The sequence below is a fragment of the Schistocerca americana genome, chromosome 4, assembly GCF_021461395.2.
Source record: "Schistocerca americana isolate TAMUIC-IGC-003095 chromosome 4, iqSchAmer2.1, whole genome shotgun sequence".
NCBI lineage: Eukaryota > Metazoa > Arthropoda > Insecta > Orthoptera > Acrididae > Schistocerca > Schistocerca americana.
Window position 1 is genome coordinate 822,218,299 of NC_060122.1, and position 25,377 is coordinate 822,243,675.

The 25,377-nt window shown below is 43.9% G+C and overlaps 1 protein-coding gene across 1 annotated transcript in view; it reads left to right on the top strand.

Annotated features, from left to right (window-relative positions):
* The window catches only part of LOC124613831 (muscle M-line assembly protein unc-89-like), a 261,356-nt gene that overhangs the window by 57,391 nt on the left and 178,588 nt on the right, over positions 1 to 25,377 (top strand). Inside the window, exon 2 of the mRNA XM_047142554.1 lies at positions 19,762 to 20,035. Within this exon, the coding sequence (XP_046998510.1) occupies positions 19,762 to 20,035 (274 nt within the window). The remainder of the gene's footprint in view (positions 1 to 19,761; positions 20,036 to 25,377) is intronic.

Here is a 25,377-nt window from a genome sequence, read left to right on the forward strand (position 1 = left end):
CTGTAAAGCACCTGATGATGTTATTTTGCCGAAATGCGTCGTTCCAGTAAGGACTGGAAAAGAAAAGAAACTGAAGCTGAAAAAATTATTTTATATGCAGTTCCGATTGCTGTTTGAATTTTAAATTCGGCAGTACACTATCAAAAAGAGTAAAAAAGAAGTTCTGGGAAGAAATAAATATCTAGACAGCTGAACAATAATTTCATTGCGATGAAGTATCAGATTAGCGAGACGTTTGAAATCTTCTAAATCTTGGAGTCTATCTGATTTAAAAGTACTGAATTCACTAAAGCGCTAATGGGCTCGTTGCTTAGTGGCATGTATATGTTTTAAATCTTAGACTTATCAGACCAACAAGTCAGAGCAGAAGCAACATAGCGTTCAGTGAGGGCGGCTTCTTCATCGCAAGGAAAACATTATATGTAGCTACTTAATTGCAAACGTACGAGAAGGGCACTAAAGAAGGAGTTATGTTCTGCTGCATAAGAGTGGGACACCAAGTGGTCTGTTCCTTGAATGGTTCCCACAGTCTTATGAAATGATTTACGGTAACCAGGATGACCTTGAAACAAAATGGTCGCATTAGAGTTTCCGCAGCCAAGTGCAGCATCCTTTCCTCTGTTGATATAGTATAGCAAAATCTCCATATCCGAAGTCGTCAACCACGGTGTGTGAAAGCGTAATTTATGTTCAGGATCAGTAAGATTACGACACAGCGCGGAGCGCCGTCGTCCGAACACCATCGGCTGTATCCGTCACGCTCAAAAGAGTAGTGTCCTGTGTTTAACATTCCAGATTCATTACCCGTCAATAATTATGGTTCTCACACAGGGGGCGGGATAGCGGGTGTTATCGTGGAAACAAAAATACTGCTTATTGTGGATAGGAGAAAAACTGTATGTTTTTTTAGAACAACAGAACGAGGTGCCTCGTTTGTTACTACAGACGAATGACGAGTGGTTTCACAAACAAAAGTGGCCGATTCCTACTTAAACCCCCCATTTTCCCTCCTCAACGCCAAACACACACATAGTTTTACCAATTTGTCAGATACTGGCTAGTGATCCATCCTCAACTACCTCCTCGTCGAAGAGATGTGACTCTTTAAAATTCCTTCGTTTCGTCCTTTCTTTTTACTCCCAGAAGTGCAGACCAACCTGATAAGGCCCAAGTATACAGTTTTCAGATTTTTTCGAGTATTCTTCGCAGCATGTTTCAGCCTGTACATGTAGATTCGAGGACGTTCGTTATCTAGCGTATCAGTATTTCTCAACCATAAATACTAATTACTAGCGTTTTAATGTCTAATTATCCTGGGAATCAATACGTCAGGAAACTATCTAACGCCTGTTTGCACTCACTCCTTCCTGCACTCACCTATAGACTCTTTCATTTTAAGACATGACAGTTTCACCAAACATTGATTCTTTTTACTGTAGTGAAGTGTTATTCGATTAAAACTCCAATAACTTACATAAAACATTATTATGTTTCCTGTCAGAGTCTTCTGCCTGCTACCACCAAAGTTACAAATTACACGGCGTCTTCGGCTGGAAGATCGGTCCTCGGGATTGTTGGCATACTGAATATTAACTTTGATAAGTTACCCAGAAGTCAGCGTCGCAGTATCGATATATATTTAGATCATAAACGTAGATATGAAGTAAATTAAGAGCATAACCTAGCATGGATGCAAAATATACCGGAAGTGCAGCATTGTTGGTAAGCTGATATGTGTGATGGTAGAATAATTGATAATAATAATAATAATAATAATAATAATGTGTGGCTCAGAGGGCTGGTGTAAGTCTCAAATGGACGCCACTTTGACGACTATCTTGCCCCTAATTTGCTGCAGTAAACCTACCGGAGAAAGAGGACCTCCATTTTGACGGGGAGTGCGAACCACATGTCGTTCCTTGTGAGTCCCTTCATCATTGAGAGCGGAAGGCTATGTTAAAAGCAGACAGATATATTCGGTGGTCCGGCTAGGATTCGATCCCATCACCTTTCTGTTTCTAGATACATGCTTTATCACTAGAACAGCACGCCCGACAACATCCGGATGACAGCGCTAATAACTTTCGCCTGTAATTCTATTACCATTTGCATTTCAGAAAATCTTAACACGATTGTTTATTAACGACGCCATATATAAATCCTTCCAGTGTCTGTGTTTTGTTTCTCTTACTGTCTCTGGTGTCTTTACTGTCGCAAAACTAATTGTGCGGGATCTGCCTCGGGAAGCAAAGGCTTTATGTTACGTGTTATGTGATGCAAACATCAGGCTTATTCTCGACATTTTCCGCTGGAATCCATTAGATATCGTAGGGAACTAACCAGTTTGTATGTTCAGTGTAGAATCGATGTCGGTCAGAAGATAGGAGAAGGGCAGTGATTAGGTTTGTTTTAGAAACGAAGTTGCAGTAATTTTCGTTTGTATGCAAACAACCAAATAGCTAAGTCGGGTCTCAAAATGACGCTCGAGGTAATCCTATACTATAAGAACTTCAAATAAGCTGATAATGTTATATCACTAGTTCCAAGGAACGGTGAAATTTAAATGTCTCTGTGGACGATTCAACCCAACAACTCAGAAAAGCAGACGTCTCTCCGAGAGTTGGTAAGTGTAATCAACCAACTGACTGGAGCAGAATATATACATAAAGATGTTCCATCACTTAATGTGAAGCTCAAGCACTCTACAATTACCTTCCATCTTGCAGCCATATATGCCACGGAGTTCTGACATTACACAGAAAAATGATTGATCGGAACAACAGACGTAAGAGAGAGGCGAATCCTTAGAAAGATGTTATTCCTTAATGGAATATGGAGGTTTCACTGACGTTGTAATTCAGAGGTCTGTTCCCACATAAAGAAACTATCCGATTTTGAGCGAAAGGGTCGGTTATGTTAATGTAAAAATATGACATTCATGTAAAATATTGCACCCTAATTGATACACCGTCTGCGCTTTTACGGCCAGAACAAAAGTTCCATACCAGCTGACTTAGGGTATCATAAAAGGGTTTAAATGCATTGTAGTTGACAGACTGTGCGCCAGGCCCCAAATAATATCTTCAGAAATGACTAATGAAGATGAAAATGCACCTTCTGGCCGAAATTAGGCAGGAGCAGTGCTATGTCAATGCCTCAAGGTTAAACAAACGCTGTACCTGGTAGGTCTATCCTAAATAAGAAGACGTAGAAGGAGAGACAAGACACCACCCGTAGATGCTGTTCAGATTTGCATTCTGTTTGACAATACAGTTTCGAGATCGGTAAAACGCAGATTTGACAGAGAGGTTGGAATGCATATTTAAACACCATTTATAGGCGATTCTACTTTGTATTACTATCAGACACATGATTTCCCTCCGGCTTTCAAGCTATCAGAAGAAATATTTGAGTATACCGAAACGCCAAGTGTCAGTATTATGTCGATTGTTCATTTGTGTTGCATCTTTCGAATACCCACAAGTACGAAGTTTGGTCAAGTTTTATTACTGCACGTCTCTGAGTCTTCAAAAGTTACAAAAATAGTGAAACAAACGTCTGTAGCGTCCAAAATCAATCACGGAATAAAATTCGTGAGATAGTGACTTGTTAATTTCTTTTCCTATATAATTCGTTTATTGTGGTTGCCATTACTCCAGAGTATAGCATACGATGATTGAACAGCTCCGCCTGTGCTTGGAGACGTGGACGAAGGAACAGTGAGACAAGGTAGGGACGGGGATCGCGCAGCCTTTGGCAACGTGAAATGTTAGACCAGAATAGCTGACATCGCGACCTAGCGCCTCCGTTCCTCTTGGCCATCGGTCAACGCCCGGGACCACTGTTTTGTTGTCTTATCGCCTCTCAGGAGAACATTTAAACACGGTCCTCTTTACGATGTGTTGCATTATTCTGCTATGGATTAGACACATTACATCATTGTTGTATATAGCTATTAATCATGTTCATACAAGCGTCTGCACATGATGTTCATTCTTGCTATTTTGCATCATACAGGTGCAAACGCCTTGAGACAGATACACATCTTTAAATTTTTTTCCTGGACATGTTACGCGCAAAGCAGTAGAATTTAGATATATTGCTAGTTATTTACACCATGCTCGCCATTGATTGAGATATGGCTTTGTTTTGCGAAAGATTTGAGCTTACGTCAGTGGGAAGATTGAAGTCTCTTTTCCTGAACCGAAATGATACTTTAATGTGAAATTACCACCAGAAGACACAAGTAAGGTAAATGAATAAAATGTGGAAGAGACTGAAATTGAAGAAACGACAAGCGTTCACCTACTGTTTGTCGGAACGTAACATTTTAACACTACATACGTTGCACCAACACTGTTCCCAATATGCACTACTTTGCCTTCATTTCTAGCGAGTTACTACGTTAAAATACGCCTGGAATTTGCATTGTAGTGTTTCACAGGCACTTTAGAGCATGTAAATCTGCGCGTGTAGTTTTCGAATCTTCTCTTGAAGCCTCTATGTCGAACAATGGGCTGCTTTCTACTTGATGCCTCAATAGAAAACAAACGAAAAGATATTTTCGTAAATCAGAGGTAGGTAGTGAAACAGTATCTGACACAGTATCTTATGCATTCAGTTTACATGTGCTTTACTTTCGAAGGCTATCCTTGAGCTGGACAGGCGAACTGGAGACAATTAAGAAAGGGAGTCAGCCGTGACTGCAATAAATTTCGCTGCCTCCTAGAGGATCGAAGAAGCTTTGAGGCGATGTTGAACCGAAAATATGGAGCACTATGCCGAAATCAAGAGAAATGCGTTAACATTTTGTCTTACACTACATTTGGTGAAATAAACATACAGTTGAAGAATTATAGTAATGAAACCACAGTACCGCCGAGTGAGTGATATTTATTGGTACCACGCCAAGATTCAGTAACACATTTTTAGTATCAACATGTTTATTCGGAGTTTATCTTTTGTTCGTCTCATCTGCCACGCTCATTCTTCCCGATCTCGCACTGCCCTTTCATTGATAAAGAGCAAGGACACTTTTTGGACAAAAGTTTAAGATTTCAGAGACACTTTCCTAGTCGACGACGTGTGTATGCGTCTCTCAAACCAACGAAGAAACTGCACTGACTGTGTAGCTAGAAAGGCGTTGACGTTCCGGACAGGAAAAACTGAGCATTGTTCTCTTGAAACACTCGAAGGACGTTGTTAATAGTCATGGAGCTGCCTGCACCTTAGAAATCTCCACAGTCGCTGTTGGAATACTGTCACTTGCTGCAGCCGATGTTGCTAACGCTATTCAGAGTGCATTGCTTCATCGTAACTGTTCAATTACGTGGTTTAACGACCTGCAGTGTGTATAGGATCACTACAGTCTCGTAATGCTTATGTGGCTGCTACGAACCAAAGATAAGTGAGTCATGTTAGTCTGTTCATGTTGCTATTGTTGCACGAGATATCAGAGTTTGCGATAACGTTCCAGTATGTTTTTTTTTATGCTAGACAAATACCAGTCGTGAGAGTACAGTGTACCAAACATTATCTAATATGATCACGAGTCATATAGATTGTGTGTATTTCTGAAAGAAATCTTCTCATGAGATTATTAATATTTTTTTCTTCAGCACACGCTTGGAGCAATTTTAAAAAAACACAACGAAGACCATTTCGTAGTACACCAGGGAGCATATAAATGGTTCAAATGGCTCTGAGAACTATGGGACTTAACTTCTGAGGTCATCAGTCCCCTAGAAGTTAGAACTACTTAAACCTAACTAACCTAAGGACATCACACATATACATGCCCGAGGCAGGATTCGAACCTGCGACCGTAGCGGTCGCACGGTTCCAGACTGTAGCGCCTAGAGCCGCTCGTCCACTATGGCCGGCACGGAGCGTACATTCCTTAGTTGACCCATGTACCGTGACCCACTGGACATCCTTAGGCCTTGGTGCCATGACAACAGGTTTTGTAGTCTCTCAGGTGATATGCAGTACCGAAATATCAACTCACATCGAAGCAGAAAATCTTCCAGTACGTGAAGCACACAGAACGATCATTAGATTCGATAACTCGACGAGTTATCTTAATTCATAAGAACTACATAACATTTTGTCTCGTGAAGTGGTGTTGAGAGGATGGAGTCCTAAATAAATATAGACTGAATATGGCTTACAGTTCACTTGGGGAATTGAGTGGAATATTAAACTATAAATTTTGACTGTACTTATAACGAAAGTTTCTGAGAATTGTGTATTGCCAGTTGTTACGTAGTGTAGTGAGACGTGGAATGCAAGATGCTGCAGACGCGACGATAGGGGATTCGGGTTCCAATACTACTCTTCCTTATACAGGTTTTCTCTTGTGTTTTTAGGTTTCTTCGGTAGAAAGATACTATTATTTCTTCAGAAGCCACAACCGGCTCCTTGCCCGTCCGAAAGAACAGATACCATCTTCATATATGTGTAGTTAAGGCTCACCGGCCATTTGCCCATCTTCTTCTGTGCGGATGTACAAACAGTGCCCGAACTCTTACGGAATTCGGCAGTAAAGCCGCGAGTAATGAGTATAATGGGCAGAGGCTCTGTGAATATAGTGCGGGACAATAAGCTGCGAATATGCACACATTTTCAACTGTCCCCGTTGACTGATATCAACGCCTGTATGCAGCTAGGAGTATTCATTTCATTGTAATTTCATTCTAACGAGCTGCACGGTCAACGATGGTATCTGTTCTTTCGGACATGTCCGAAAGAAAGGATACCATCTCCATATATACATTCTGCTTATGTTTGCATTTGTCCTCTGTCGACGTAGGCACGTGGATGTGTTCCATTACCCCGAGTACCTGCAGTAAGCTCTGGGAGCGTCAACGTCATTGTTGTATTATGTAATTAATAAGGTTGTGTTTGAGTGAATGGTACACTGTGATACATTTTTGAATAGGTCTTTAGGAGAGGAAATGAATTACTGAATAAAAAATACAGGTTGCCGTTTGATGTCCCCCTGACGGCTAAATAACATTTGCTTGAAACATTTTGTAATTTGCATCTGGACAAACAGTTATTTAGGGCGGTCAAGATAAATGGCACACCCTGTATACGAATAATTTACTTGCTCCTCCGGTTGGTACCCTTCTGCTGCTAATTTTCGATTGGTACGATCTGTTGTGTATATAAAAATAATTCAAGAATAAGTCTTCTGTGCTTGATTAGTAATGTTACAGGAATTGTTCATCGTAGTGCCTATAGACAGCAATACCTTGTTCATATAAACTGAACCCTCGAGTAAACAAGACGAGAGTTCGTAGCTCGTCGGCTGCATTGCTCAAGCATCCCGTGTCGTAAAATCACTGAAAGTAGGCCTTACGAATGTGTAATATATTTTGTTGTTATTCCAACACGAATGAAATTCCGACACACGTTAAAGCATCGAAACATCTTTGCTGATCACTGTGCTAAACGTTTAACCAATGCAGTTCTTGTATCAAATCTCACAGGACAGTCTGTTTCGCTGTTACGAGACTGAGTTTAGGGCGGGGGGAATGGGGGTGGGAAAGGGGGTTGGGGAGTTGGATCGGAGCTTTGGGAGTTCTGCAAGGGCTACAGGATCACTTCGGTATGGCTCTGACTGTTAGGCACATCTTCAACGTTTCGTGTCTCACAGAAGTGTTGCTGAACATTGGAAAACGTTGCCGTGCCGTAAGTCAGTTTCGCGGGCGGAAATCTTCCTTACCGTATGTAACAGTGTGGACACCTCCCGGCTGTAAATGACACTTCGTATGATGTTGACGAACGGAAAAGCGTACACAAAGAGCAGCACCTACCATTCGCCGATTGGAGAGGTGGCGTGGTCTTCCGAACTGCACTGACAATGAAGGTTTCCTTTCACTTTCCTCACAGGATTAAGACAGAAGTTTCCGAGTAAGAAAAATAAGCTGACAAGACTCACACTTAATGTTCTCTCCAGACAGAATTTATGAATGTGATTGCTTTGCAAGCATTACAGCGTGACTTTGCTTGTATATCTGGTACGGCCCTAGCGGAGCATAACGTGCTTGGCAATGTGAAAGGTAAGTGTTACGTCGTGAGCATCTAGACGTGGCTTACGTGTTTGCAGAGAACTTGTGTGTGGTCCTGAGTGTGGTGTAACGACCTAGATGTGCCGTAAACGTCACGCAGCCCGACATTCAGCAGGTCAGCCCCCGTGGCTAGCGGCGAGGCGATGCCGTATACACGGGTCTGCACTCCTATTACGACGGAGATTGTGCAGAACGTAGACGTTACGGTGGAGAGATGGGTAGCGAAAGCAGTCCTAGAATGTTTGAGTACACTATCAGTAGTGTCCTGCTTGACGTAGCACTCAGTATCGAGGTGTAACGTTGGAAAGCAAAATAAAATGTAAGCAAGCAAAATGGTTCACTTCTGTTTATTGGGAGGAGTGCAGCTCATCTGTAAAGAAGACAGAATATAGAACATTGGTGCGACGTATTCTTGAGGACTGCTCCAGTGCTTGGGATCCCCTACAGGTCGTATTAAACGACGATATCGAAGCAGTTCAGGAGCAGGCTGCTAGATTTGTTTCTGATACGTGCGATCAAACACCTATGTATTACGAAAATGCTACGTGAACTCAAATGTGGATCCGCGGAGCGAAGAAGAGGTTCTTTTCGCAAAACACGAAAACCTGCATTTTACACCTATTGCCATCAACATACATCTCGCGAAAGGACTGCGAAGACACGGAAAAATATCTCAGGACTCGTAGGTAGCATACAGACAGTCGTTTCTCCTCCTCGCTCCATTTGCGAGTGGAGAAAGAAAGGAAATGACTGGCGGAAGTACAAGATAACCTCCGCCATGCGCCGATGTTTGTGTGTACATTTATATCAACAAATGCTTGAAAATGTTATGTATTTATTGATTAAGGAGGTGTTGGACCACTTATAGTCTTTCTTAAAGCTTGTATTTGTATCACTACAATTTGCCAACCCATCCTTCGCAGACTGAGCCATGAACGACTGCGAAGTAGAAGAGAAACAGTAATTACTTGTGTACCGTCAACTGCAACCGCAGTAGCTGAGTAATGTATGGGGCAGTTAACCGGACTAACTGATCTGCGCTGATGGCCGTATTACTATCTATCGACCACGCGTTTCAGGTTGCTTTTATCGTAGACATCGTCTAGGAACACAGAATTTTTCTCGTAGTATTTGTTCATACTACTTTCGTAATTCGTTTCGTTCATTGCTTGCATAGCTGTAGAAGGTAAGCTGCTCTCTAGTAACAGTAGTAGAATACGATATGCTCGCTCAAAACATCGCTCGGACCCACACACATTCCAAACCCTTCTCCTTTCCTTTTGTAGGAACTGGACAGTCTAGACTGCAAGACTGTTTGGCCTTTTTTTTCTTCGCAAACCCCTGCTGGTATCGAAAGCATTGTAAAACACTGGCTACACGATTATTCTACATTGCTCCTTGCCATTAGCAGTTAATGTCTGAAGCTTCTATACTATTGTGGAAACGCAAGGCAATGCTAGCCACACGACTTACCTTTTAAGCAAATATACGTTCACAGCATTTTTAGATTTAAAGGAAGCGTTTGACAACCACGACTGGAATACACTCTACGAAATTGTAAAGATAGTTGGGATAAAATACAGGGATCGAATAGTTGCCTACAACCTGTACAGAAACCAGGCCAGTAACAAGAGGCAAAAGACACGAAATGGAGTCAGTGACTGAGATGGGAGTGACACAGGGTTTCAGGCTATCATTCGGTCTGTACATTGACCACAAAGTAAAGGAAACAAAGGGAGGGGGATTAACATTCATGCAGAAGAAGTTAAAACGTTGAAGTTTTTCAATGACATTGTAATTCTGTCGTAGATGGGAAAGGATCTGAAAGATTAGCTGAACGAAATGGATAATGTTATGTAAAGAGATTACAAGATGGACATTAACAAAATTAGTAGCTTCAACATATCGGTGAATGAAAAATTAGCTATGCTGTTAATTACTCACCACTTTGCTCACTATTCTCCGCCAGAAGTCTTGTGTCGATGTGTTAAACGGTTTATGAAACTTTACAAGGGCCTACGTTAAGAGAACATTTTGGTACATCAGTTAGTATGTTGCAACGTATTTAATAACGTGATGTAGATCGTCTGTCGTAAATACTGATGTATATATCACTTCCATTGTACATTAGTTACGAGCTGTACGTCCATTGATACTGAATCATTAGAGACGGGGCACTAGTTGTTGAACGAGAATGGAGTACAACCATGCAGGCTCATTCAGATGCCCCTAGCACACGGCTTTTTGCAGGCCCGATCGTTTTCAAATACCACTCGCAGGATCTTCCTATTCTCTCGCTTGCTATGTGCAAAATATTAGGCCTACAGAGAAAGTGAATGGGAACTTTTTTGCAGGAAAGTTAATGTTGTTAAATTTTGTAACAGGATAAATTTTTGCTGGAGGTCACAGTTTTAGAGGTATTCAGGAACGGTGCGTTTGGAGGTCACTTTTGTATGTTTTTCTGGAAAAATTCGGAAACTATGGCTTCTTGAGAAAACGCATCCCAGTACAAAATTTAACTACTTTAAATTTCCTACAGGAAGATCCGGTTCATTTTTTCTGTATGGCTGACAGTCTGTGTGTGGCGAGTGAGAGGATATGATAGTCTTGTGCTTGGTATCTGAAGACGTTGTGGGTTGCATAACACCCAGCTGCAGGGGCAGTAGAATCAGCCTGTGTAACATCGGTGGAGGCCTATATAGTAGGACGCTCCTTTCAACTGGAAACTCACTAATATTTACTGAAGCGAAAACAAATTAATACACTGTCGATGAAGATGAGGCGATTTCATATAGTTAGACAGACACTGGCCATAACATTATTTAGGAATTGAAGAACATTGGAGCCATTGCTGATTGGCTTGCTTCATTTCAGTGGTACGATGGAGTTTAAGACCATTGATTGTTAGTTCAGTCGATTCTTTACGTTCTATTATTTTTCCGTTATTTCGAGCGCCGTCTCTGTTTTCTCATGTTACTTACTTCTGTCTAATAGGGCAAAAAATTTCGCAGTGCAAGCCGGTATTTACCGGGTTGCTAGTACACTTTGCTCCCCAGCACTCATATACTGCAGTTCAGTGCATGTCCCGATTTTTTTTTTTTTTAATGCGTGGAATACCTGATGTAACAGATTCGCGAGACAGTTTAGTGGCAAATGAAGTACCAGCGAGCTTCAGGCTCTGCTTCTAAACTTTATACAGTCACGCAAAGCGATTTTCTGTGTCTTTGTCCCATCACTGCACTGACATTCGCCGAGTAGGTAGAAACGCCTTGCAGACAGCCTTGTCCAAAGGTGCAGAACCGTGTGTAGCTGGAGCAAGGGGCTCGGTGCTCTGCACTGGGCGTTCTCGGCCTGTTGGCGCCCCGTCAGACTAGAGACGAACTTGACGCCAAGATATTTGACCCCTTTGCGCCATAGCAGTGGTGTGCCACGAAACAACCACATGCAAGGAGAGTGGGACTTTCCGCCACAAGAACAAATTCAGGGGCGCGCTGGTACGATCGCGATAGCTTGGTATAGCCCTTAAAAATGTGTAACAGTAATGCTGACGAACCTTACTAGGAATGCACGGAAGTAAGCCGACGTCGGTATCGTGGAATCCTATTGAGTAAATTTACGTAACCTGAATACCAAGAAGACTGTGTGGTCATTGCAAATGCACCCTGCTACCATCGAATATCTCGTGTATGTGTGATGAGAATAAAGCAAGAGAGATGTGGGCACGTACGAGTACACAGACGTGTACAAGGTCTATCCCCTCCCCCCCCCCCCCCCCCAATTCGCGCGAAGGCAATGGGAAGTAAATAGGTAATCTTGGAACGATGTACCATATTCTATGGAAACGACTCAGTGGTCGAGGCATCCGCAGCTGTCACAGTACATTTTGTAACGACAACTCCGCAGACAGTTGTATTCTGAACCAGTTTTATCGAGGCGCTACAGGCTTCGTGTCTTACAGCGACATCATGTTGTTGTCTATATAAACAAGAAGAAACGAACAATGACAGTGATTCAACCCCTGTACATAAACGTAATACTAGAGCCGTAAGAACATAATTATGAGCACAGACAAAAGCACACATGTACTTACGAAGATTAAAACACGGCCGGCCGGGGTGGCCGAGCGGTTCTAGGCGCTACAGTCTGGAACCGCGCGACGGCTACGTCGCAGGTTCGAATCCTGCCTTGGGCATGGATGTGTGTGATGTCCTTAGGCCAGTTAGGTTTGAGTAGTTCTAAGTTCTAGGGGACTGATGACCTAAGAAGATAAGTCCCATAGTGCTCAGAGCCATTTGAACCATTAAAACACGGTAAACAGCATGGCGAACAGTATAGAAATGGCTTCAAATGGTTCTGAGCACTATGGGACTTAACATCTGAGGTCATCAGTCCCCTATAACTTAGAACTACTTAAACCTATCTAACCTAAGAACATCACACACATCCATGCCCGAGGCAGGATTCGAACCTGCGACCGTAGCGGTCACGCGGTTAGAACAGTATAGAAGTCGTAACCTTTATAGTTAAAACCATAATGTCCGTGGGCCGGATAGTTAGTGTATGAAAAGTTGGGCGAGTCTAAACATCACGTTTTTATACAATAACTATCCGGCCTGCGGACATCACAGTTTTAACTATGAAGGTCGGGCCTTCTATATTATTCGCCATGCTGCTTACCATGTTTTAATCTTTTGTTTTTATCTATTCTCATAATTAGAGGCTTATGTCTCTGGTGTCACTTTGATGTACAGGAGTTCAATCACTACCATTGCTTATTTCTTGTAGTTTTGATATGCATCTGATGATGTGGGTTGTTGTTGTTGTGGTCTTCAGTCCTGAGACTGGTTTGATGCAGCTCTCCATGTTACTCTATCCTGTGCAAGCTTCTTCATCTCCCAGTACCTACTGCAGCCTACATCCTTCCGAATCTGCTTAGTGTATTCATCTCTTGGTCTCCCCCTACGATTTTTACCCTCCACTCTGCCCTCCAATACTAAATTGGTGATCCCTTGATGCCTCAGAACATGTCCTACCAATCGATCCCTTCTTCTGGTCAAGTTGTGCCACAAACTTCTCTTCTCCCCAATCCTGTTCAATACTTCCTCATTAGTTATGTGATCTACCCATCTAATCTTCAGCATTCTTCTGTAGCACCACATTTCGAAAGCTTCTATTCTCTTCTTGTCCAAACTATTTATCGTCCATGTTTCACTTCCATACATGGCTACACTCCATACAAATACTTTCAGAAATGACTTCCTGACACTTAAATCTATACTCGATGTTAACAAATTTCCCTTCTTCAGAAACGCTTTCCTTGCCATTGCCAGTCTACATTTTATATCCTCTCTACTTCGACCATCATCAGTTATTTTGCTCCCCAAATAGCAAAACTCCTTTACTACTTTAAGTGTCTCATTTCCTAATCTAATACCCTCAACAGCACCCGACTTAATTCGACTACATTCCATGATCCTCATTTTGCTTTTGTTGATGTTCATCTTATATCCTCCTTTCAAGACACTGTCCATTCCGTTCAACTGCTCTTCCAAGTCCTTTGCTGTCTCTGACAGAATTACAATGTCATCGGCGAACGTCAACGGTTTTATTTCTTCTCCATGGATTTTAATACCTACTCCAAATTTTTCTTTTGTTTCCTTTACTGCTTGCTCAATATACAGATTGAATAACATCGGGGAGAGTCTACAACCCTGTCTTACAAGGGTGCAAGCCACGAAACCGGCGATGCCTTAATAAAATTGGTTCAGATTACAGTTGTGTTTTCACTACAAAAAGCATTCTCTGCGCGCTGTGGAGTGTTTATGCTGATAAAATGTAGACGTAGGTTTGAAAAGAGGCAAAATCGCGACCCATCGGATCGCACTACACACCTCAAGTCCGGTTGTGTCCAGTTTCCGTATTGTTCTGCCATTGGAGACTGGCAGCCTTATGAGCTACTATGAGCAGCGATCTTATTACACGCATTTCGGCACTATTCTCTCGGGTACTGATTTACATAGACCTGCATTTACTGACAGCATCATTTCCTGCAGAATTTGAAACCGATCGTCACTGGGAGGCATTGGCTCTCACCTCAAGTGGGTGTCGGTTAGGACCTCTTCATGGCCACTGTACTTAAGCCGCGGCTACACGGCTGCCGCTGGTACACCATTCCTTTAGACATGTAGGACATTCCGCGACTATACACCGACAAATCAGGCAACTTGATTCACGGTATGGTCGCCAGTACGTCCAAACACGATAGCCTCTTGCTGGCATTGTGTCATGCATTTACGTCGAGACTTATTAATGCGCAAATTCCGTACAGTCAACTGGAAGATACATACTACTTCACTGCTATAGCATACGTAAGCGGTGGAGGGTCACGTGACCACGTCGTCTACAGTGCCCCAAAGCGATCAGTGCGCTCTTGTAAGGTGACCAATATTGTTTCTCGTCAGCGTACGTCGTTCATTAGTGGAAACAACCGACAGTCAGAATTGCACTCAGAATTTAGTAATAGATAATGCCCGAATTGTATTTCCTGAGTTCGATAGCGACATGCGAGACGCTTCGCTGAAATCTTTGGCGCGGCCATCGTCTTGTACTGTACCAAGGAAAATGGGCGCAGCTACAGCAGGCTCACATTCCTCAAACACAGAGACGAATGATAACAAACAGATGCTGCATCCACGGCTCAGGCGTAAAAATAAGACTCGCGGCGGAACCGCCGGCGTCACACCGCGCCGCCACCGCCGCCGCCTCCACAGCCGTGGCCCGCCGTTTTTTCGATCGCCTGCCGACTCACCCGTCGGCAACTACTTGCCTGTCACGTCTGTATACGGACGTGATTTAACCAACAAATAGTGAACGTCTAGCTTACCTACACAAGGATTTTTTATCGGTTTTCGCTTTGAGAAAGGTATATTCCCCAATAAATTTTGTATTGCCGTGCCTCTTAAACGTATATTTGCGATTTGATTGCTACTGACCTTATCAACTAGTTACCTGCGACCTTCAGTTCCAACAATCAAAGCACGGCTATCTTTAAGCTGACAAGGGGAGGCCGCCAATTGTGAAATTCAGATTCGATACATACTGCGCATAATAAAAGCTCATGGCCAGAGGTGTAATGTGGCAAAGCACCAAGATGCACTTCTCAGCCGTTGTCGAGAAAATCGACAGTTAAAAAGAACCGTCGTGGTGAAATACTCTCTACTATTTACAATTTCCTACAGCGTCGTGGCGCAGCGGTAAGCACTCGGGTTCGTAATCCCAAAGTCGCCGGATCGAATCTCGCGCCAAGCAACCTTTTTTTTTTTTTAGTATTTGTTTCTTCTAATTCAAATATGTATATATACGGTCTCTACTCTAATTCGAACGTTTGACTTACACTATACGTATTCGTTTCGGAATATCGTTTCTACGTCTTCCGTTAACTACACGTGTAAACATTATGAAGACAATTAATAACATTTGTGAAATACAACTTTGTTTGCGGAAAACTAATCATGTTCGAAGTCGCCAGTTTTTCCACGACAAACGACTTTCAACAACTTATTATATGCATAATTGTTGCAACTGATTGCCGGGAATTTTATATATATATATATATATATATATATATATATATATATATATATATATATATATATATGAATTACAAAAACAAATACTAAAAAAAAATTGCATGGCGCCATACTCGATCCGGCGACTTTCGGATTACGAACCCGAGCGCTTACCGCTGCGCCACGACGCTGTTGCAAATTTTAAATCGTAGAGAGTATTTCACCGCAACGGTTTCTTTTAACTGTCGATTTTCTCGACAACGGCTGAGAAGTGCACCTTGGTGCTTTGCCACATTACACCTCTGACCATGAACTTTTATTATGCGCAGTATGAATCGAATCTGAGTTTCGCAATTGGCGGCCTCCCCTTGCGAGTGCCTCTGCTAGCCTACTATGACGAGTTACTGTGTAACTTACCGGAACCCAGCGAGGTGACACAATGGTTAGCACACTGGACTCGCATTCGGGAGGACGGCGGCTCAAACCCGCGTCCGGCCATCCTGATTTAGGTTTTCCATGATTTCCGTAAATCGCTTTAGGGAAATGCCAGGGTGGTTCCTTTGAAAGGGCACGCCTGCCATACTTCCCTAATCCGATGGGACCTGATGACTTCTCTGTTTGGTCCCCTCCACCGTATCAACCAACCAACGTAGAGTTGGTTGTCTACAGAAATTAGTTGTCTACAGGAATTAGTTCACCTTTGTTATTTAGTATTTTACCATCACCTTGTTTCTTTCTTTTTGAAAAGTCCATGTGATGGTGACTTGCAAACAAGTTGAAATCGGCAACAATACCATTTCCGTGACGGGATGATGAAAAATATTGTATAAAAGAACTGTTTACAAGGCAGTGTACCCAGTGTCCGCCCCCGGTAGCTAGGTGGTCAGCGCGACAGAATGTCAATCCTAAGGGCCCGGTTTCTATTCCCGGCTGGGTCGGAGATTTTCTCCTCTCAGGGATTGGGTGTTGTGTTGTCCTAATCATCATCATTTCATCCCCATCGACGCGCAAGTCGCCGAAATGGCGTCAGATCGAAAGATCGGGAGTCCCTAGTCACACAACAAAAAAAAAAAAAAAAAAAAAAGAAAAAAAGTGTACCCAGTTATCTGTTCCTCAGTGTAAATACGTACTTACTGTCAGAAAAATCTGCGAGAAATTCGTTTAGATACTCTAACTGCGGCGAGAAATTAGCTAGTACTTCTGTAAACGAAATTATCTTGCAGAAAAAGTATGGAAGCAACATGCAAGCAACGTCGTTAGCCTCTCGCATCACGGTGCAAATGAAGACAACCGACAAGTTAAGGAACAGATTGCGTATTAAGCTACATGTACAAATATTGAGTGTCCGAGCTGAAGAATTTCAGGCGTATTTCTAATTTGTAGAATCATCAGGTGTCTACCCGGGTCATGCACGTTCTCCTTACGACGTGACATGGGGAGACACCCGAAATTCTAAAAAGACTCAGTAGGTGAAATGTCTAAAGTGGTTTCATTGAAAATATCTCACAGCAGTATACGACAATGCAATGAGAAATACAAAATACACTGATGGAGACATTCATAATAAAGAAGATTTTTAAAAAATCCAATCTCAAAGTATACTGCTAGCAAAAAGATGAACCACCTACAAGAGAGACTTCACAGTTTGAGTTAGTACGTGATGTTATTTCAGTGATCACAAAGTCTGCACAAATTTACGAACATCTTGGCTATATGAGCCCACTTGCCGGTTTGTCGTTACACCCCGGATGCATCCACTGAGTTGGTGTGGGAGGGGAGGCTGTCATACAGCCGTTCTATTCTCTAAAAAATGGTTCAAATGGCTCTGAGCACTATGGGATTTAACTACTGAGGTCATCAGTCCCCTAGAACTTAGAACTACTTAAACCTAACTAACCTAAGGACATCACACACATCCATGCCCGAGGCAGGATTCGAACCTGCGACCATAGCGGTCACGCGGTTCCAAACTGACGCGCTTAGAACCGCACGGCCACACCGGCCGGCTTCTATTCTCTCCCAGGAAACCTGGCCCACAACTGTTGTAACTGGATGATGGTTATGGGACAGACGCGACGACCACGTATGTTCTGTCAAGCACAGATGTTGTTGGTCACGCGAGCTGCTCACCACCAAGCACACACATGCATTGTCCTGTTGAAGAATGGCACCACACTACTGCGTGGGGGACATGTGAGGACAAAAGATGTCCGTGGTGTACTACTGCGTCCTCAGAGTTGCCTTATTCAGTCGATGGCTACCTAGCTGCAGGAGTAACACCACTGTGAGTCTCCAAAGCATTCAAAGAATGGAAACTCCCCACAATTCGCAGCCATACTGGCTCACGATTGTCATCATGGGTAATACAGAACCGTGATCCAACGCGGAACACAATGTGATGTCATCCGTAGTCGATGCTTCCGTATAACAGCACCGTTCCAAATGCACCATTTTGGCCGGCCGGGGTGGCCGACCGGTTCTAGGCGCTTCAGTCTGGAACCGCGTGACTGCTACGGTCGCAGGTTCGAATCCTGCCTCGAGGATGGATGTGTGTGATGTCCTTAGGTTAGTTAGGTTTAAGTAGTTCTCAGTTCTAGGGGACTGATGACCTCAGTTGTGAAGTTCCATAGTGCTCAGAGCCATTTTTTTGCACTATTTTGTGTTGTGGAGTTAACAGCAGCCTACGCATGGGACGATAATTGCCTAGTTTCATTACTTGTTCTCGGATGGCGGGCTTAGATGTGAAGTGTTTATGACATGGTTGGTGCAGAGTAGGGCGGTCCTCCGTTGTACTGGTCAGATGTCGTCGACCGGAACTTTTGACGACGAGTACGCCTTCCCCCAGATTCCCTAGCAGCCCTTCACCGAGCGACTACCTCAGGGCTTCACAACATACGTACTCGCGTACTCGCGTACTCGCGGAGCAAGCTGTGAGCAGCAAGGCGCGAGCACGGAGCAGCGCGAGCACGCTACCCCCACTACCGGACCAGAGCGGAGAGTGGGGAAAGCCATGTGGGGCACACAACAGCTGCCGCCAGTCAATGTAAATCCGCGGCCACCTGCAGGGATATCACTCACGAATTATTACTGCGACAAATGAAACAAATAAAGGAGAATGTACACGTGCCACATAATTTTATTAGCTTAGTGTATGCCTCTACATTCGCATTAATTTGTGAACTGTTACACAATAAAAGGTGTCACTGAAGTGTGGGATTCTCGGTTATCTTGTACTTTTGCCCTTTACAATTGCGTCTATGTTCGGAGTAATAGTTCTTGTGCATTTTAGGCGCAGCGTGCAGTTTAATTTCGATGAGACAATGCGTTTCTCAGGCGCATGTTGTTACATTTCATTGCAGAGAACAGTTGTTCACAAACATACGTGAAACCGAACATTGATATTATTGTAGCCGCCAGTTTGTGCAAACGAGGAAATCTATCCTGAGGGAAGTGTCTGTGGAATTCCAAAATGTTTTTCTTGTTCTGAAATTTGTCTCTGTATTCTCTGTCACACTGCAGGTCAATAATTTCTTGCTGCGGCTCAGGACGAATCTCTTAAATATTCGCTGTATATGGAGAGAACAGATCAAAATCACTGTCTAGTGCTGTCAGACCTTGAAAGCGCTGATCAACTAAACTATGTGAACAACGTTCACAGTCTTTGTGAACATCTTGCACGGATGATAATTTAGGAAAATGAGCTAGGTTTCCTGTTTCCAGCTGACTCACCCAAAGTGTCAATTTCATTTTAAAAGCTCGTATTCGATCTATGAAATGAGTAATTAGCAGATCTTTACCTTGTAGTAAAATGTTCAAAGCATTCAGATGGCTAGTTAAATCTGCTAAGAACGTGAGATCACATTCAAACGTGCCCGCGCATTTCCCCTCCCTCCCCCCCTCCCTACTCCGCGACCTTGCACCTGCTCGCGAGCACGTGCCTGAGCAGACGCGAGTACTCGCGCTCAAAACCGGCCAGTTGTTAAGCGCTGCACTACCTGAATGCGACACAAATCTGGCTATTGCACGATTATCTGCAACTGTTGTGTTCTAGACTGTATGGACCAAGTCTCGTGTAATGTGTGTGCTGTGGCTGAGTAGTGCGCTGCTCTGCGTTGCAGGACGCGCGGGGACGAGGAGGTGCCGAGCGGCGGTCGGTTCCGCGTGTCGGAGAACAACAACACGGTGCTGCTGTCGGTGGAGGGCGTGTCGGCGGCGGACGCCGGCCGCTACTCGCTGCTGGCCAAGAACGCGGCCGGCGAGGCGCGCGCGGCGCTGGAGCTGCGCGTGGGCCGCGACGCCCCCTGCTTCCTGCGCCGCCTCTCCGACCTGGCCGTCAAGGTCGGCACGCGCACGCGCTTCCTCGTCGAGCTCAAGGCGCCGCACGACGTCAAGGTAAGGTCCGCGGCGCCCAGCTACTGTCCACTCCCACTAACGTGACCACCTGTCAAAAGCCCCCATAACCACCTCTTCCAGCGCGAGACGTGCAAGAAGGGAGTCAAATGGCTCAAATGGCTCTGAGCACTATGGGACTTAACATTTATGGTCATCAGTCCCCTAGAACTTAGAACTACTTAAACCTAACTAACCTAAGGACATCACACAACACCCAGCCATCACGAGGCAGAGAAAATCCCTGACCCCGCCGGGAATCGAACCTGGGAACCGGGGCGTGGGAAGCGAGAACGCTACCGCACGACCACGAGAAGCGGGCAGAAGGGAGTCAGTGAGGTTCAAGAAGGTACTGAAACTCCTGGTTAAATGCGCAGGACATAACAGGCAGTTGGAATTGTGGAAAGGGGCCCAAAATGAGCGGCTATCACACTCGAACACATATAACTTTAATTAGTTGCCCAAACATCACAGCGCAAATTTCCGAGCTTAACTATCGACTGAATATATCACGCAATCTTATGGCTTAATGGCACAACCTCTTTAATTTTTAAAACCGCTGAAAGCCCACGATTTAAAACACAACTACAATAAATTTTCAAAAGCCAGAAAGTGCAAGGTTTTATCCTTAAATAATACTTCAAATGAGGCTGAAGGCCCAAAGAATGTAAGACTTGACAAGTAAGGGATTTTAATTTTAAAATGGCTGAAGACCCATGAGTTACAAACACAACTACAATAAAGGCCCAAGCTTTGTAGGCAACGGCCTTGCCGCAGTGGATACACCGGTTCCCCAGAGATCACCGAAGTTAAGCGATGTCGGGCGTGGTCGACACTTGGATGGGTGACCATGCAGGCCGCCATGCGCTGTTGCAGTTTTTCAGGGCGCACTCAGCCTCGTGATGCCAATTGAGGAGCTACTCGACCGAACAGCAGCGGCATCGGTCAAGAATACCATCATAACGACCGGGAGAGGTGTGTGCTGACCCAACGCCCCTCCTATCCGCATCCTCCACTGAGGATGACACGGCGGTCGGATGGTCTCGGTACGCCGCTCGTGGCCTGCCGACGGAGAAAGCCCAAGCTTTATCCTTAAATAATTTTAAAAAAAGGAGGCGCGCTGCCTGTTAACTGAAGAACGGCAACAGGGCAGCCCCACGGCCAATCGGAGCGCGTGGCGTCAAGTTTTCGTAGTTTGAAAATTGTGCGTTGTCGACCAACACAACATAAGCAATTGTGGTTCCTACTGGTATCAGCTATCCAGGATTAAAATTTCGCGACACAATTTTTCTCCGCCCTATATTCATATACAAGGAGAGTAATTCTCTTGATAGAAACAAGTAGTCTTGAATGCTGACAGAATCAGATGAGTCACTAGTAAGTGTCGAGGCTTGGTAGCATCGTGCTACGTCGATGTAATTTCCCACTGCCGTCTACCATACTGATGTTAATACAAGACACAAATACAGAGTGTCCTTCTGCATACCAACCATCAGGGATACTGAAAATATCGATTCATGAAGACGCCGTCGATAGTGCAGCTATCGTAGCACTAATATCAACACACACTGTTGTTTCTGAAAACTGTAACGCTACGACTAATACATGTGAGTAAAATGAACATTATATCACAGATTAGCTGTATGAAAGTATGCAAAGAATTAGAATAACATAATTGCAAAGGCTCTCTAACAGTGGGAACTCAGTACCTGCTACTATCTGCAAATTTTGCTGTTAAAATAATGTTTGTGGATTTTACCTTGCGTTCCAAAACCATCCTGAAGTAGGGATTCCAAATTATCTCAGTCTGTAGGTGTTGATGTCACATGTTGATTCCAATAATAGTTGTCATTTGACCACTACAACGCCCATCATTGTAGGCTGCCAGAATTTTGTGATGTCGGTAGTGTCCAAAACATACCCATCCGGACTCTAAATCAAGACCAAGCGTGACTTGACCGAAAATCTAACATTTTGCCTATGAGACTCAGTACACCATCGTCTTCATTGACGTTCTATTTCTCATCCGAAGCGTTTGTACTTCCTAGACAATTGAAACTGACTCATTTCTTGCTTGCCTACAGTTAATGTTGATGTAGAGGGAAGATGTCGAATCATCGATGACACGGCATGACGAAACCACGTCCCGGAAATCTATCATTCTTCCCTACCCAGACCGACACATGAACTGATATTACACCATCTGATGTCAACGAGGCGTACTTCGACATTTGCTGTTTCACTATTACGATGGCTATTTGTTTTCAGGGGCTGATCGGTTGCGAAATGGAAACCGCTCTGAAAACAAAAATTATTTTATTTGTAACCGTTAACTACACCTTCCATCTACTTCACACAGTCGCTGCTCCGACTTAGACTTCTGACATAGCGTGGTAGCAACTTCCCAATACCCTAGGTCACAAAAGGCAGCCGCCTGTGCTTTCAGCCAATCCCCTACGCTAATATGCAGCTCGTTGTCTGTGTCAAAATGTTGTCATAGCCAACGGTTCATGCGACCGAAGTGATGAAAATCAACGGGAGTGAAGTCGGGGCTGTGTGGTCGGCGACCGAACACTTCCCATCGAAAACTCTACAGGAGCGTCTTTGCTGCAGCTGCAGTGTGCGGCTGGGCATTGTCACGAAGGCGGACGTGCGTGTGAGTTAGATTCTGCAGGCCGCATGCAGTTAGGCCGAACCCGTCAGCATTCAGGGTTTAAAGGCCCGTCGACATCGAGGACATTAGAGCTCAGTATGCAGTTCACACATGGTGGGAGAGACTGTTGCTCTACACATCTTTAGGTGCTCACTGCGCGCTCCGAAGTGTAAAATGCGACGTGACGCGAGAAACGGGCATGCTAGAGAAACTGCGCAACATATCAGCGTAAAGCACTCTCGGATTTTCACTGTAGTTTTCATTTGGTAACCGATCGGATCTCGAAGAAAATATCCCTCGTATTTTGCTCGACAGTTTGTTAATGAAAAGGCTCGGCGCAACATTGGTGTTTCTGATCTCACAGAAGAGAACACAACTGGTCTTAGGGCCACGCCTCGTCTCTCTGTCCATGTAACTCTGCAACTATTAGGTAGCGTATAGATTATTGAATAATATTTAAAAAAACTACTGTTAATCTTTCCGTTATATCGTAAAAAATCCACTCTGTAAATACAGTTCAGCGTAACCACTGTGTAAATACAGTTCAGCATAACTGTTTTTGGCTATCACGAGCCGTAAATTTAGGAACTGATAAAAAGCTAAACTCTGCCCGAACAGGCCATGAAGGCCCAACGTTACCGACCGGCCACCGTGTCATCCTCAGCCCACTGACGTCACTGGATGCGGATATCGAGGGGCATGTGGTCAGCACACCGCTCTCCCGGCCGTAGATCAGCTTACGACACCGGAGCCGCTACCTCTCAATCAAGTAGCTCCTCAGTTTGCCTCACAAGGGCTGAGTACACCTCGCTTGCCAGCAGCGCTCGGCAGACTGGATGGTCACCCATCAAGTGCTAGTCCAGCCCGACAGCGCTTAACATTGGTGATCTGACGGCAACTGGTGTTACCACAGCTGCAAAACCGTTGGAAAATTTAAAAGGTGGCCATCATTTAATGCGAAGTACAGACTTTTTTACTTACGGCGGTTGAGGACACCGACTGGACAGATAATAAAATAAATAAACGGAAATGTAAAATTATGGGGTGCTCTTTGTAAACTGAAGATAGTTTTTAAAACTAAGCTTCCCATATACCTGTAATGGATAGATTGCATTCACACAGCGATGAGACACACTTGTAGATTTTTACTGCGAATACCGTTCAAATACTGAAGTGTTGATCGATGTGCAGTGGAGAGATGCATGTTGGGAATTACCAGCAGAAACAAGGAAAATAAGGAAACAGATCAAGGAACTGACTGGCGTAAGTTGGACTTAATGAAAACGAAATGCAGACTGGCGGGACAAATAGACAGATGAGTGGTTCGTAAGTGTTCTATAGTGGATTATAAGTGATAAGGGAAGAGCAAAACACGTGGTAATGGACGCTGGTTAGAAGATATTAGAAAATATGAAGGCACAAAGCGAAAACGGTGACAGTCAAATGGCTGATAAATATTCCGATGAAAAACACACATAGTTGCAGTAGCTGAATAGTTTTCACATGCTGTGTTTGTAGGTTTCTTAAAAAGCAAGTTATATTAGCAGTGATCGCACCGTTATTTTTTTTTCTCATCGCCATGAATGAGCTCAAATTGTTGTCTGCTATACGGAACTTGCTAAGTAACGAATTAAAACACTACTTTAGTTACCAGTACTAAGCCCTTAGTGAATGGGCGATTTTGAAGAGAAATGTATAGCCCAGTGTGACTGCACATCCCCTTTTCCTTCTGTCTATCAAAAATAAAGCAAATATACGCTCTTAGGCAAGAAAAGATGAATCAGGAAGGAATTATCCGAATGGGACGGAAATCAGTAGAGATGATGTACGGGTACAGACAAACAAGTGATTACAATTAGAGAAAAAGAGAAAGAGCTCCACAAATTCAGGTAGTCAATAACGCGTTGGTCTATCTCTGGCCCATTTGCAAGCATTTATTCGGCTTGGCACCGGTTAATAGACTCATGGGTGCGCTTTTCAGTGCGGGCTTTCAAAAATAACTACCCACCCACCGACTCAGAGTTGCAATATTAAAAGTTTTCGCTGTCTCGTTGTCTATGGGCTGGGATACGTAGTTGCTGCATTACAGGCCAAATACTGCTGAGTCTACAGTGTACGATAAGAATACGCACATGAATCGAATGGTCGAAGGTTTCTGTCACTCGGCAATTGCGAATTTTGTAAATGAAAGATTGCAATTGAATAAAATCTGCAGGTACTATCTTAACGGCTTTAATTGATGAGTACGATAGTAGAAGTACTTTTGAAAATGCGGTATATTTCTGCAAAAGACCTACTGGTGTCGATGGTCCAGCAATTAAATAAAATATAAGTTGAATACCAGGGAAACAATAGATTCCTACTGCACGTAATTAGTCATGAACATCAACATAGCTCGCGAGATACTCGTTTCTAAACGCACACTACGTGTTCACTGTAGTAGCCACGGAAATCTCACAAGCGCACAAGTCGGCACTCTGAAGTATTTCTATCTCTCGCGCTGACGCGCAAACTCCTCCACTCCAAGTCTTTCCCGCGACTTTGCGTCCGACGCGCCGTCACGTCCAGCACTTCTCGTGTGCTGTGCGTTTGTCCAGCACTGCCGCACTTCCAAAACTACCCTTCTCCCAAACTGCCTCGTGTCCTCTCGAAACGATCCTCCTCCCCCATTTTCATACAGTCTCACCACTAA